The sequence below is a fragment of the Phalacrocorax aristotelis genome, chromosome 1 (assembly GCF_949628215.1).
Source record: "Phalacrocorax aristotelis chromosome 1, bGulAri2.1, whole genome shotgun sequence".
Lineage (NCBI taxonomy): Eukaryota > Metazoa > Chordata > Aves > Suliformes > Phalacrocoracidae > Phalacrocorax > Phalacrocorax aristotelis.
The window spans coordinates 204,512,141-204,527,542 of record NC_134276.1 but is presented as its reverse complement, the minus strand read 5'-3'; the positions used below and the strand labels follow the sequence as shown (position 1 = coordinate 204,527,542).

The following is a 15,402-nucleotide window of genomic DNA, read 5'->3' as shown; positions in this document are numbered from 1 at the left end:
TTTTGTTGGTGTTTGGTTTTTTTTGGTTGTGGGGTTGTTTGCCCTTTTTTTTTGGGGGGTGTTGTTTGTTTGTGTGTGTAAAAGTAAATGCTTCCCCTGGCAAGAATTTATAGCAGGACCATTCTGGGGATGACAACTCCTGTGGCCAGACTGGATTAAGCTGTGCAATTTTATGCACTTTCCTCTGAAACAAAGGAGGACAGTGAAATGCAAACTGTCATTTGCAGATTAAATCAGTAGGGCAGAAGCAGAGGCTGATGACATCCCCTCTTGCAATTTAAGTCTAGAACTCAAGAAGTTATAAAAATAGGGAAATACATGAGAGTATCTTTGTTTATATCCCAGAAACAAAATTTAAGAAAATCTACATACACAATCAACTCCAAGAGACACTAACTTTTACAATCATCTCGCTTCTGAATGTTCACTACTTAATAATTCAACATTTTAACAATATCAAAAATTATTCAAATATATAAACATTTTGTATACAACTATTTGAATCTGCACCTAATTTTGAGGTGCTGCTGCTCAGTACTGCCTAATAGGTGTATAAAGCAAAGTAAGACACTCCAAATTCAGATATATGATATACTGTAATTATGTCTTGAATCAGTTTCCAATATTAACTATGAGATAAAAAAAACTTTTTAAACATTCAACAAGACAACAAGAAATCTCACTGCAATATAAACTTATAAACTTAAATCATGAAGTTCTGAATGCTGAGCTCATCTGACAACAAATAGAAATATATTCTACCAAGAAGTCATCCCACACATGTAGCTAATGTTTGCTACAAACTTCTCAATTATTTCAGGTAAAATTTTAGCACCGACTCTACCTGGTTATCCAGAAAAAAAGATACACACAACACTTCGGAACTTCCATAGTAAATGGGAAGCAAAAGAGAAGTGGTTTCAGAGAAGAAAAAGCAGAATCAGCAGGAACTTTAATGTTTCCAGCATTTTCCTTCCTTTCAAAAATTCTAATGACAAAAAAAAAAATCTACTTATGGACATACAACCAGTACAAGAACATGTTCTCTATTTTTCACACATTCTAAAATAAAAACAGCTCCCACTCATCTTTGTTCTGCTTTGTAACAAGGCCTCTTAGGGAATAGTGTAGCACAACACACATTTTTAAACAGACCTTTTTCTCGGGAAGCTCACCTACCAGATCATTTTTCAATGGAGAGTATTCTATTAGCGTTCAACACTCTAGTCAGGCCAGATGTAAAAATGTTTCTATGAGCAGTCCCCACAACAGCAAGGAAAGCTGGAACACAATACAGGAAGAGCTGATCTAGCAAAAATTAATAACTCTCATTCTGCCAAGGTTGTCAAGTGTAGAATGGAAAACTTAGTATTTTCAAACATTAACATAATCTGAGCTTGTAGAAGCAATTACAGTGTTCTCCATTTGAAAAAACTAGTAAGTTGACAGTATTCCTCTTTATCAATCTTGCTACATCAAGGGAATCCAACATAATGCACTAACAGTTAGTTTACAATAGTGATGTGGGTATCAGGTGTCCAGGAAGGCTATCCCATACTAAAAGCAAACCCTTCGTCAAGTAAGTCGATAACAAAACCAGACATCTTTCCAGCCTTGAAATCAGAATTTCACCATAGTTGGCAATTTACAAAAAAAGGGCAGTTTAAATATCAAATTCTCATCTGAAAAAGCAGGGTATGAAATATACTTCTAACACAACAGGGACAAAGAAATCTTGCAGGAAGATTGCCATATACTGTACAAGTTTACATATATAATACTAGCTATTCCTTAATCTAGCCATGTAAGGCAGACAAGAAAGCAAGACAAAAAGGAAACAAACCTCTCAGATTTTTACACTCCAGGAAAGGGCACTTCCCCCTCTCCCGCCATTAATTAAAGGAAATTACATTCCTGTGGCTCCCTCCAGCTGGGAGCATGCTATGTACATCAGTGTTTCTGTGTATTTCTAATAGGCCCATATCATATTGGCACTTAACGCACTACTCTAAATCTCGTAACCGCAGACTTATTCTAACTTCAGATAAAAAGCTCTTGCTCTGTGGCCAACAATTCACATTGCTGTTTATCGTTTTGCCAGATCAGAAAATTTTAAGATTTTTAACCTTCATTCCAAATTCTTACACATTTATAAGTACATTCATTTTAGGAATTTGTGGTACTCTTAGGCAAATTCAGATGCTTTTCTTAGATCCAGTATCAGACATGATAAAAACTGTTTAATAAATTAAATGCAGACTATGATGTGTAAGATACCTGATGCGTCACCATGTACCCACAGAGATAAACAGCCTTTGTAGAAACCTATTTCCAAATGCACTGTAATCACAAGTGAATCCTAACTATACAACTACCTGAAAATCTTTGCTGAATATGAGTAACAGTAAAACCAAACCTGGTTCTGAATGTAAGTAGAGACCAAACTTAAAATTTTAAGATGACCTAACAGTCTAACTTTAGTGCATTAGAGTGAAAATGCAAACAGAACTGAAGTTACTGATCAGTTACCTCTTCAGTAATTTTCAGCTATTAGCGTATTCTGAGAAGTTATCACCACTCTCTGCATAGACATCTTTCCAAACATTCAGGGATGTATTAACAGTAATAAAATAAGTGAAAGTATGCAAGGCAAAGGGTTTGTTTCCATTTTACCTAATACATATCACATCACAGCTCAAAACTACAAGCAGGTCTAGTCAGTCCCCTTCAGGAAAAGCATATTTCACAAGAAAGCAGAAGCAAGATAAAATGTCTAGAAAATGAAAGATGGTTAGGAGAACTGAATTGATTTGAAGAAGTAATAGAAAAATTTTGGTAGAGGAAAAAGTATTGGTTAGTTTTGGCTTGTAAACCACAACCATAACAACAAAAATATCTATTTGTCTACTGGTTGTGATATGAAATTAACAGCCTTTGCCCCCTTCAACATAGAAGGAGCTGATTTAATTTAAATCAATGCTCATAATTCTTGCACAATGTTTTGTGCATAAATTTACTCATGTGACCAATACTAAGCCACATTTTTATAAAGAGAATAATCTGTCTAAATGTGGGAAATCTAACATGAAATACTACTCTTCTACAAACCAGAACCGAGTAAATTCTCAGAACCTTTCAAAACACACTTGCAGTAGGCATTGTCAAGTTTCTTTGTACCCTTCCATTCTGTAATAACTGCACTTGGACACAATGCACATTTCATATGCTGCACAGAGGTTCTCTGTGCACACATATCTCATGCTCCTGGTTGTTCCCTATGACTGAAAAAGCATCAATTGCTGTATCTAGGTAAGGAAACCCTATGACTTATCTGTTGTTGTAGGATGCAGACCGCACACCCCAGAGTAGCACTGTGTGAAAGTACATTTGCATTTTTTTATTGTTAAAAATAATGCTTTATCTTTTAAAATACTTCAGCCACATGCTCAACCTAGCCATATATCAAACCAGAACATCAACTGTGAGAGTTCTGTCTCAGGCACAGAACATAACTGCCCAGTGGTGGTGGCAATATCATCTTCAATCTGTTAAATTATTACATAAAAATGCATCTGAAGAAAATAATTTAAATATCTTGTCCTCTGAAATGGTTGCAGAAATCAGTAATGCTTTAACCTCCATTATCTCTTGGTTTAAAAACCAAGCACATAAATTCAAACAGATTCAGTGACATGTTACAGTAACACACAATGTGTTAAAAAACAGTATCATGGCAAATTAGACCTACTAAGAAAAATTGTGAATATTCTGGAGGAAAAGGAGCACTGAAAACTTCAAGGGAATGTAGACCTATATTCACATAAGTACTAACACCATTAGTCTAAAAATAATTTAAAAAGGCAACCTTACTTTAACTTCCTCTCAAACAATCCTCACCAGATGTGTGAAAACTTTATTTAAAAATAGCATAAAACCAAGAGAAATTTCAACTTTTAAGGGGTAACCCAAACAATTTTCATTTGCAGAAGTGGAAATTTGCAGGTTTACTTTTTTCCCGGGTGCTACTCCCCTGACAAGTTAGTGAGGAAAAACAAAATGCATGAGCCCAATTCTTTCTTATGTAACTCAATTACAGCAAGAAGTTACAGCAGGAAAAACTTAAGTCTTATACCAATTGCAAAGATCACACTTCTGCAAGGAACACATTAAATTTTGTTTGAAGAAAGCATAAAACCATTTTGAGGATTAATTAACATTAAAAGGCAAAAGTTAGATTAAGATTCAAATTTTAAGTTGAAATTCTATTCAGTAAAAATGCTACATTTTCAATAAACCCTAGCATTAAACAGAAAATTGAAATTTTGCTGCTTATTAGCATAAAAGTTTCAGTTTTGAAAAGCTAATAACCAGAATTTTCCTGTGAATAGAAATTATGCACAGAAACAAGAAGCAATAAGAAACATTGTGAAATCAGCAACATGACAGATCTCAAAGCAGCTGCTAGTCCTTCTTGAATCTTGACTGAGACTGCTCATCAACTTTAATGCCAAGGCATGCTGTTTTCTGACAGTACATGGGGAGAATTAATAAGTATTTAGTTCACGTACAACCTTTCAGTTTACAAATTAAAGAGCACATAAAATTAATGTTGAATTAGTTAGAAGCCAAATATTTGATTTAAAACATTTTAAACTTCTGCACAATTCAGGAACGATTTCCATGCTAAACACACAAACAAGAAAATGAAAGCTTGTGGTATCTAACAGTAAATTGTATCGATACTGCTAAGGATAACCCAGCTCCTAAATATTTACTTTATTTGAAAAATGTATTTACAGAATAACTAATGGCAAAAATCAGTGGAATATAAATTGTTTTAAACCATTCAAGAAAAAAACAATTAAATATTATGCCTAGATTAAAGTACTTGCAAAATCTATTTTAAGTTCTGTTGTATTTTATGTTACTTTACCTTAGACTTTTCAAGATTTTAAAAATTAAAATTTAATGCAAAATTGTTTTAATAATTAAAAATATTTTTGAATTATAAAATTTTATTTTCTTATAATTGTTATGATTTAATTTCAACTTCTCTGCCCTAACCCAGTTAAGGTTTAATACAATCTTTTGTATCTTTATAGCTTAATCTGCATATAATCAGAAAAAATAAGGTATTACAGCTCTTCTTTGACAACACTGCCATCTAGCGTACACTCTAAATTAGGATGAAGCATTTATTTGATTTTTTTCATTCTGCAATTTAGTCTAAGGGGGAATTACAGTCCATGTACAAACTATGTCTTTAGTACTGCTTAACTGTGCTCTGGACATTTGTTCTTTCATCTGGAATGCATGTTAAATATGCAGCAATATTAATTTTAAATAATTACTGTAAAACACTGTTACATATATATAACACATTCATGTCTTAAGTATACCAAGATGTTTTTGATAGCCAAAAATAAGGGAATATACAGCTAACATCCTACACACAAATTTTATTACACAGTCCTCCCAGTCTTTTCATCATCATTCCCTTTCACATCACTTGCATAAATTAAACTGGAGTTTGCTCCTTGAGACTGGAAAAGTTCAGGCAAAGCTCTAAATTTCATAGCTGCAGTTGGATAATCGATTGTTTTACTTCTTGCCTGTTCTTTCATTTTATGTCTTAAAGGCATATGGTTGCACTCTTTCCATCTTAAATATGAAATTTTGTTGAAAGATCAGTGACACCGTCTTCAAATGCTTGAAGGCAGGCAGGCAGAAAGGCTTAAAACAAGAAGTACCTATGTGATGGATTGTCAGTAGATTTACAGCACAAGTGAAACAAATCTGAACATCACTTGGATTGTACCTTATTTTCTTCTGAGCTTCTGTATCAATCTCAAAAGACTCCACTTCTTACTGAACTAAACCTAGATCAATCATTGTAGATAAACTAATACCATTAAACAAGACAACTGACTTTTGCCTCAGTATTCTGAGCTTCAGCTCCAACACTTTGTGTCTTAAATCAAAAAATGCACTACCCAGAGCAAAACACAAAACCAGCATCCTGTAAGGAAAGAGGTGTGACCAATACCTGGACTGACAGATTTGATTGACAGACTTCACAGTACTGTGAATTAAAGAATCAACACAACATTCATAAAAAAACAATTATCTCAGGCTATATCTGACACTAGCCAGGGGAATGAAAAATTGAATAGGTATAGCTGACCAAATTTATGCATTTTTATGAACACTAAGGTCCCTGTGTTCTTTGTACTCCAAAGTTACTCTAAGTAGCTACAAGGCTGCAGCCATCATCCAAAGAAACTGTTCGCTTCAACAACATTTGGTGTCCTTTCATATGGCATTCACGTACCTCTGAAATATTCACAAAGTTAGGTTTCCTTCTGAAAGCACAGTGAACTCCTGAGGTGCCATGAGGTGACAGAAGGCAAGAAACAAGTACAGGATGCATAAACGTGTCTAAACCTGGGGTTTTTTCAGCCACTTCCTGAACACCTCTGAAAGCTAATCCATTGACCTCTCAAGGGGTGCAGATTGTAAGCTGAAAACTCACTCATTTCATTAGAAAAAAGTAAATGCTTGTATTGACAGATTTTTGAGGTTGTAATAATTTCTCACGCCTTCAGATCATATAATAACCTTTAACTAAAAGAGCTTGAGAGAAAACATTATGTGAAGGACTAACCTACCTACTACATCTATAAAACACCTGGGTCCCCACCACTATTAAAGATTTTCACATACCACTGCTTGAAAGAAGTCTACAATTCTCTAGCTTCTCTACTGCCTGATTTTAAAATAAGTATATATATATATGGTTAGTTATTCTACAAAGTTTGCCAAAAGCTTGTGTGAACAGTGATAATTAAAGCAGTAGCAAAATTGTTTACCTATCTTGAGCATATGTTTCCTAGAACTTTACATGAATGCAGACATCGGATTTAAATAACCCTTGGTTAAATTTGAGACCTAACAAGGAAAGGTAGAAAATATTTCTATAAGTTAAGCCCACTGGAAAGCAGAAAAGAAATTGAGATCTTCTAAGGTGGACATGAAAGATCTAAGAATCAAGTTGACAGCAGAAAACTATCTCTGCTTATACAGAATAGGTATTTACATTTGACAAACCGAGAGCTCCAGAGGAAACTCTAGATTTACTTAAATTCCATTCAACTCTGTAGTTACGCTGCCATCTAGTGAAATGGGATACTGACTCTCCTCTGCAAGGCTGTTAAAAGTTGGTCCAAATGTAAAAAATTATCCTTAAGATACATGTATCACAGCAAACACCTTTCACCTGCATACACCTCATTCTTCCCTCTGCTCCTTCTTCAACAGTACATTTTTGTAACATGCATTACAAGGTGACTCATTTTGGCCATAGGACAGTGAATATTCATACACTTAACTTGAAATGCAATCAGGCTAACAGACTTCAATGAGAAGCCAAGGAACTAGTCAACACAGATCAGAGTTCAGGATCTAAAGTCAGCTATTAGAAGGTTTCAGACCATTACACAGATAAAGTCTTGAATTCAGAGCTAGTAATACAGATGAATATTACTTGGAGCCTTCAACTTAAATTACTGTTGTGGTTGTTTTCTCATTACATTTAATTAGAATGATGACTGACAAAAAACCATGTAAAACCTTTTGAAGACTCCAGAGAGTAAAAAGGAAATAAAGAAAGTTAAGTACACACTCACCTGGGAAAATATATTTGCAGTTGCAGTAACTCTGTTGTCCACAATACTGTATAATATTGCTAACAATCTGTCCAGGGGAAATGGCTTTGGCCCAAGGAGGTGATTGCTGGTCTGCAACAGAAACAAGACTCTTCAGTCCAATAGATCTTTCCTGTATTACCACAAGATGTTATTCTCACATCTTTTTGATCTCTGGGGAGGCACTGTAATTCACAGCAGTCTTTTATACAGCCTACTTACATATTATGGAAAACACTGAATACATGCTTGTTGATCAGCATAAAGATACAGACACAGAGCTCTATTTAACATGGTGAGAGTTCAAACTGCACAATAAATAAGAACATTTTTGAGCTATAACAGAGGATCTGATGCCAAATTTCCTGTCACTAGATTTATAGATTTATCCTATTAAATTACCTTGCCCAATCTAAGGATTAAAGGGGAAAGACTACATTTTATGGCATTCTCAAGGTGCAGTTTTCTTCAGTTTATCAATGGTAAGACAAGTTAGGCTTCTTAAAAGCACACAGAATTTCTAGTTAGTGAAAAACATCTAAAGGCTGAGATTTATTCTATTGTCTACAGTCAAGTCTATAATCCGTGATCACCTACAAAGAACTGCACATAACAGAACAGTTTTTACAAATCTATAAAACCATCAAACTTCTGAGTATATTTTTGTGTATTTTGCTTACTGAAGACAAATACTTTACTAGCATTTGCATTTTGAAAAAGCATTAAAAAAAGAATATTCTGCTAAAGTGTCAGCGTATCCACTTTCTCTGAATCATTTCAGCCAAAGCCTTTTCTCCTCCTTGGAGAGAGATGCAAAGTCATAGCAAGAGTTCCTCATCTTAGATACCATACTAAGCTACTCTAAACAGCCTTGTGGTCTCGAAGATGAGTAGAATAACTTGGCAATGGGCACCAATTGTAATACAGAAAATTATATTTAAACATAGGGAAAAAAAATTTTCTTAACCCTGAGGTCGATTAAACACTACAACTTACTGCCCAAGGCAGCTTGTGGAGTCTCCATCCTTGGAGATAGTCAAAACCTAACTGGGCACAGCCCTAAGGAACCTTCACTAGGTGACCCTGCTTGAGCAGGGGGGTTGGACTAGACCAGAGGTCCTTGGCCACCTCAGCTCTTCTATGAATGTCACTTTCTAAAATCAATTTTCCTAAAAAATTTTATCAACTACCGCTGCAGGAATAAAATGTATTAACTACTCATTTTCTTTCCCTACAAAATTGCTGAGTTTTTTTATATTTTTGTCTGATTTTACCTTTTTAGTTTTCATTTTCTCTTTTGCTTCCTTTATACCACAATGAAAATGTTATCATTTTGATACCAAAACCAAAGAAAACATTTTTGATCAGGAAATTAGAAATGAGAAAACTTCAACTTACTCTTTTACATAGGAAAGACGTTTTTATTTTTACTTCCTTAAAATACACTCAATTATAGGATAATTCCAGCTGGAAGGGACCTAAGGAGGTCTGTAGTCAAACCCCTCCTACTCAGAGCAGGATCAGCTAGGAGGGCAGACCAGGCTGCTCAGGACTTTACCAGTCCAGTCTTGAAAACCTCCAAGGACAAAGACTGTACCACCTGTTGTGGTTTAACCTGGCAGGCAGCTAAACACCATACAGCTGTTCGCTTAGTGGGATGGGGAGAGAATTGGGGGGGGGGGGGGGGGGGCAAAGTAAAATTAATGGGTTGAAATAAAGACAGTTTAGTAGGACAGAAAAAGAAGGCATGATGATAATAATATACAAAATAAGTGATGCACGATGCAGTTGCTCACTACCTGCTGACTGATGCCTAGCTAGCCCCCAAGGAACAGTTGTTGCCCCCCCCAGCCAACTCCCCCTAGTTTATATGCTGAACATGGTGTCATATGGTATGGAATATCCCTTTGGCCAGTTGGGGTCACCTGTCCCGGCTGTGCCCCCTCCCAGCTTCTCACTGGCAGGGCATGAGAAGCTGAAAAGTCCTTGACTAGTGTAAGCACTACTTAGCAACCACTAGAATATCAGTGTTACCAACATTATTCTCATACTAAATCCAAAACACAGCACTATACCAGCTATTAGGGAAGAAAAATAAAATAAAACAAAAATTAACTCTATCCCAGATGAAACCAGGACACCACCTCTCTGGGAAATCAGTGTCACTGCCTGACTGTCCTCATAAGGAAAAATATTTTCCTTATATCCAGTACGAACATCTCATTTCAGCTTACACTCTTTGTTTCTCACTCTCTCACCATGCACCATTGTATCACATAGTCTTGGTGATCTCCTTGCAGGTACAAGACAGGCTGTTTTTATGCCTCCCTTCTCCATCTTGAATGAACAACTGCAGTTCCCTCAGTCTCCCCTTGCAGGGCAAGCACTCCGGCCTCTCACCATTTTGATATCTCTCTGCTGAACTTGTTCCAGTTTATTGATGCGTGTCTTATACTGCAGGGGGGACGAAACTGGACAGAGTATTCAAGATGCAGCCCAAAGAGTGCTGACTGTGAGGGCCCAGAGCACATCCACCTCCTATGAGTTTAGCTGCCTAAAATAAAGGGTTCCACTGGCTGAGCCCAAGGTCAGCTCCTTTGCTGGTAAGAGCTACCTGCCAGCTACGGACAAACTGTGTTATCAGAACACAGCATATTTACTCAACTTTGCATTTACAGAGCTATTCTGTCCCTTATAATTCTTTGCACCAAACATATCCTCTTCACACCTCAGGTGACACTGACGGACATTTTAGGCATTACATGTTATTGTATGTGGTAACATCAAATTCAACTGAATTCAGAGAAATGAGTTCCCGTTTTTTCAGTGTTAAATATTTTTTAAATAACCAATTTTACAAAAAGGAGAAGTATAGTTCATGGGGCAGAACTGGGTAGTATTACTACTCAGGCAGCACTGTGAGGACTACAGAGATTCACTTATGACCCAGACTGTCAAAAGTTCTGACAGAGGAAATACTTGTTTCCTTTTAAGTTTGTATTTCATTCTCTCTACTTTGACAACCAATTTACCTTTTTTATAGTGTACATTGATTTATTCTTACTAGCAGAGCAGCCAAGATTAAAGTGGAGTTTCAAAAGAAAGTTTGTTTCAAAATGCTTCTGGGAAAGAATACCTCTCAAATATACCACCAGCACCTCTGGGGCATTAGTCATAGTAAAACATCACCACTCATTTCTTCAGCAAAACAAAAGGTATTTCCAATACATGTTTTAGCTTTTCTAATCCAGGAGGTGTCCCCAAAGCTACCTCTTGGCTAAGAAAGAAAGCAGCATGAAAAACAATGCAAATGTAGTCAAAACTTCAGCACAGCCCCTTCAGTCAGAATGCAGGTATAGCGTAAGTTATGAACTGTACAATCCCCTGCCCTTCTGCTTCTAAACACACCATTTTGCTAATTGTTCACATTCACAGTCGTCAGTGAAGGAATGACTTCTTTACTATCAACAGAAAAAGTCAGCAAACATACAGTAATTAAAATGTGTGCACTGCAAGCAGCTAGCAAGCACAATTAGCATGTAGTAGTCCCTGAAGTTGCATTTAGTATACAGTTATTTCACAAGTTTCTTGCTCTTAATATTATCAGCTCTCTGCTTAGAGAGAATACTGTTTTGAACTTTCAAATTACTTGAGAAAAATGCTTTCCTCTGGAAAAGGCAGAAGTGTTAATTCTAATATAGTATAACTTATAGAAGCAGCACTTCATTTTTATTTCTTTGACAGAAATAAATTCCATGATGAATAGGAACAGTTTAGAAGTTCCTCCAAACAAATCATAGTAAAGAATAAGATTTTTAACAAATCTTCTGCAAGGAGCTACGGCAGAATACTACATAGAATAGTATTTATAAAACTCCAAGGGACCCCTCATCTCACTTAAAACCAAACAAAGACACCTTCCACATTCAGAAAACCTCTTCAAAAAGTTTTATAGCTATCAAATAAACTCTGTGTGTCCTCTATCATCTTTCCACCTTGGCAACACAAACATCAAATGATTCAAAAAAGACTTTTCCCCAGTTGCCGCTACCCATGCCTGTGCTTTTTATCTACAGCATCACGTTCCCACTGTTTAACTGGCCACAACTGCGAGCCATGTATACATACTCCAAAATTTCACAAACAAGAATGAGAACCAAAAGAGTTTTTTAAAGAGTAAAAGCTTAACCCGGATTAAACTACCTGCACAAAAAAGTCCTTAACCTCAGTTGGCTGAATTTTCAACCTTTTTAGCATGTATACTTCTCACTTCTTTTAGCACAAAGTATTTCTGAACTTCCCTGGTTGCTATACAAGTAAAGCATCTTCAGTTGTAAGCTAAACATTCTGATACAAAACAAATTGTAGACTGAAGTTGAAGCAGATATACTAGACAAACACTTTTCCAATAAAAAAAACTCACACCAAGACATCTGATCTTCTGACAGACTGACATCTGAAAAAGCATACTCTTGCAAAAGTACCTTCACCAGGAAGACCTCTTGCTTGTCACTAAACTGGAAAAACGTTGTTCCAGGGCAACCATGCAAAGAAGCCCAACAAATTCTGTGGTTATCAACAAGACAACAATAGAATGATAAAGAAATTTTTTTCCCCTCATTCACAATATTTGCTTTTTCTAATCAAAAACCCACAGCCTCTGGACTGAACAGAGTTAAGAATCAAGAAACAGATTTTTAGCCTGGCTGTACCTAAACTTTTTAGGAAGGATTTATTTCATCTAATGTTAGCTTCCTGCCAAGTAGGTATGTACAGCCAAACTAGTTTCCTAACTTCCCGTTACAGCCAGTAGAAATCTAATCAATAGAGTTTATGGTGCAATTCATCTGACTGAATGTACAACCTACTTCAGTATGAGACGAATCACACCCTACACTCCAGTGAGTCCATCGACTAGCTCGGCACTGTCTATAAAAAGACACTATCTTAGATGCAGGCACCCACTTGGAGTTAGGTGAATCTGATCTGTAAATCAGTCTTTAGACAAGCTTCTCTGAGGGAAGGTATATTGATTTAAGCTGTCACACCAACTGAAGTAAATGAGCCTTTATTTTTAACACTACATATGCAATCCTTTATCCCTATATTTCAGTTTCCCTCACTATAGAATCATAGGACCAAAATATACAAGTTTAGATCCAGGTGATTGTATCTCTGTGCAAATATTTACAAAGGTTACAGTATAGTAAAAGGAATATAAGTCTGCAAGATCCTCCTGGGACCTGCAGTCCTGTTCCCCACTATTACAGCTACCATGCCTCAAAGACTTTCAAAACCAGACTGTGCTCTGACCTACAAGCAGCATCAGTTTCTGGCATCAATACTTAGAGTGAAAGGCTCCTTACCTGTAAAGCGTAAAGCAACACATAAGCAGAGAACCCATGCTCTGTAGCTAGAAGCAAAGGCACTCTTGAAATGCCACAAAATTCTCTTCCTATTTATTAACCCCGAAGACACATTCCTGTTTCTTGCATGCAATCAGAGTTTAATGTAACACTGTCAACTCAAGAGATATTTTTCTGTTAACTGTATTTGATTCACTAGGATTGTGAAGTTCTAATTCTCTTTAAAGTAACACTAACTTTTAATACCACAAAGAGGTGCAAGAATTAGATCATCTGCAGTCTTAGAAGCCTTTCCTGATTATGGAAGTCATTTTTTGCAGTTGGACAACAAACCAAGCTTCTTTAACTACAGATGTCTAGTCATGCTTTCAGAATACAGTTCAATGCTTAGGTTGGACAAGCATTGACAATGTAAACATACAAATGTTTACATTTGCTTGCATTACCCTTATTCACAGTTCTTTCCTTAGTACCTCCTTCTGTTCTGTTTTAGTACCTACTCAGTAGCATTTACTTGCTGCAGGAAAAATAATAAAATGAAAACCCATTTATCATTAATGCAGGAACTTCTGAACACTAAGTGAACTCACATACAAGTCCATTTAACATAACGCCACAAGAGAACAAGCTCTACAGTACAGTTAAGGTGATCATGACCTCAGTATTTCTTCATCAAGTCTCTATTTTCCCCATTTCTTTTGCATTCCTAGCTGTTCCCACCTCCCTAGTTTTTCCCATCTCATCATCCATGTTGGAAAGAAAGAACAGAACAAAACAAAACAAAACACCTCTCCTGCAGAGGATGCAAGGAAAGAAGAACATTTTCATCTAAGATACAATAATTATTCCTTCCCCTAAAAATTATTTATCAACTAATTAAGACATGAAGGTATTTCAAGAACGTAGCAGTCCTGAAAAAAATTAAATGCTCTGGAAGTTCTCAGGAGTTCACAAGCCAGGGGCAACACACATGAGGTCTACATGTACAGGACACATGCAGTCAGATACTTCAGAGTTCTTGTATTTATTTAAATATCTACCTAGCGGGGCAACACATTGCATTGTTGAAGTAAAATTACGCTCACTTACACTTTTACACGCAAAAACTGTGGCCCTACAGAAATAAGAGCACTTGGAAAAAAGTCTTTGGATAGCCAAGGACTCCATCTTTCTGCAGGGGCAGGAGAAAAACTAGGGAAAAGGCTATAAGCAGGATCAGAAGCAAAGGATTATTAGGCTAAGTATCATATTAAAATTTTTCTCATATTATTTACACTGCCTGTAGCATAAAGAAGAAAATGATATAATTATTGTTTTGGCAGGGATTTAGGGCTGTCTGCGCTGGTCTTCATTTATGGAATTGTTTAAAAATAAGTCAACAAATTAAAAATGTTAAAATTTTATTTTTCCTTTTACATTACAGTTATAAATATACATGTAGGTATTTGCTTTTCCTAGCATATCAAGCCTCTGTCAGTAAAAACTGGTAGAGCTTCACTGGAATCAATAATATTTAGCTATTGGTAACCATTAAAAAGTTCATGAATAGTCTGATGAAATCCTAAACAACAGACAGGAGTGCCAAGGTTCCAAGCCTCAACACACAAACTTAAGCTCTTATACCTCACTGCATCACGGGGAATTAAAGTGTCTTTCAAAACTACTAACAATCCTATTGTTCTAAAATCTTTGAGGAAATTCTGATATCTGGCTCCTCCAAATATGATGTGCTTCAACTATCTTTATTAAGCACATTTTGTTATGCACAGAAGTATGGCTTTAGGAGGCAAATTTATGCTACAGTTACATTTCAGTGAAATAAAAATGTGTGTATTATACGAAACAAATGCACCAATAATTGTTATTTACACAATTCTGTTGTTTCTACAGTAAACAATGAGGCAAAAAAAACCCCTATAAAACCAGCAGTACAGTAGAAAGAAAATATCTGTTGTCAAGCTCAGCTTAGAAAGATAAAATACATACCTTTTCATGCTTCTTCATAAAGTTGGTCTTTCTAATTTTCCCATGATGCTGTAAACAACAGACAAGGGCAAATATATGTAAATTATTTGATGCTCCTTCTACGGCAAAGGCAGAATCAAAACAGTCAAAGAATTGTACATTACATATAGTAGTATGCCAGCCTGGGTCTGCTTCTTAATACACCTCCAGTATTTGCCTCTGATGTTACCAGCAACCCTTCTCACTAGAAGCCCTAAAATTATACTTGCCTTTACTTCTTGCTTCATTGTGTCCCAAGTGGTGCAAAGCCAAAAAACAACACACTAATATTCTTGGTGACATGGATAAGGTTTTTTTTTCCTAATCAG

General features: G+C 36.1%; 1 protein-coding gene across 6 annotated transcripts in view; it reads right to left on the bottom strand.

The window, feature by feature from the left end:
* The window catches only part of ORC5 (origin recognition complex subunit 5), a 93,745-nt gene that overhangs the window by 51,131 nt on the left and 27,212 nt on the right, over positions 1-15,402 (bottom strand). For all 6 annotated transcript variants that reach the window (XM_075081416.1, XM_075081411.1, XM_075081415.1 and 3 more), the window contains exons 12-13: positions 15,056-15,103; positions 7,686-7,796 (exon numbers count right to left, since the gene is read on the bottom strand). In XM_075081416.1, coding sequence (XP_074937517.1) covers positions 7,686-7,796; positions 15,056-15,103 — 159 coding nt within the window. The remainder of the gene's footprint in view (positions 1-7,685; positions 7,797-15,055; positions 15,104-15,402) is intronic.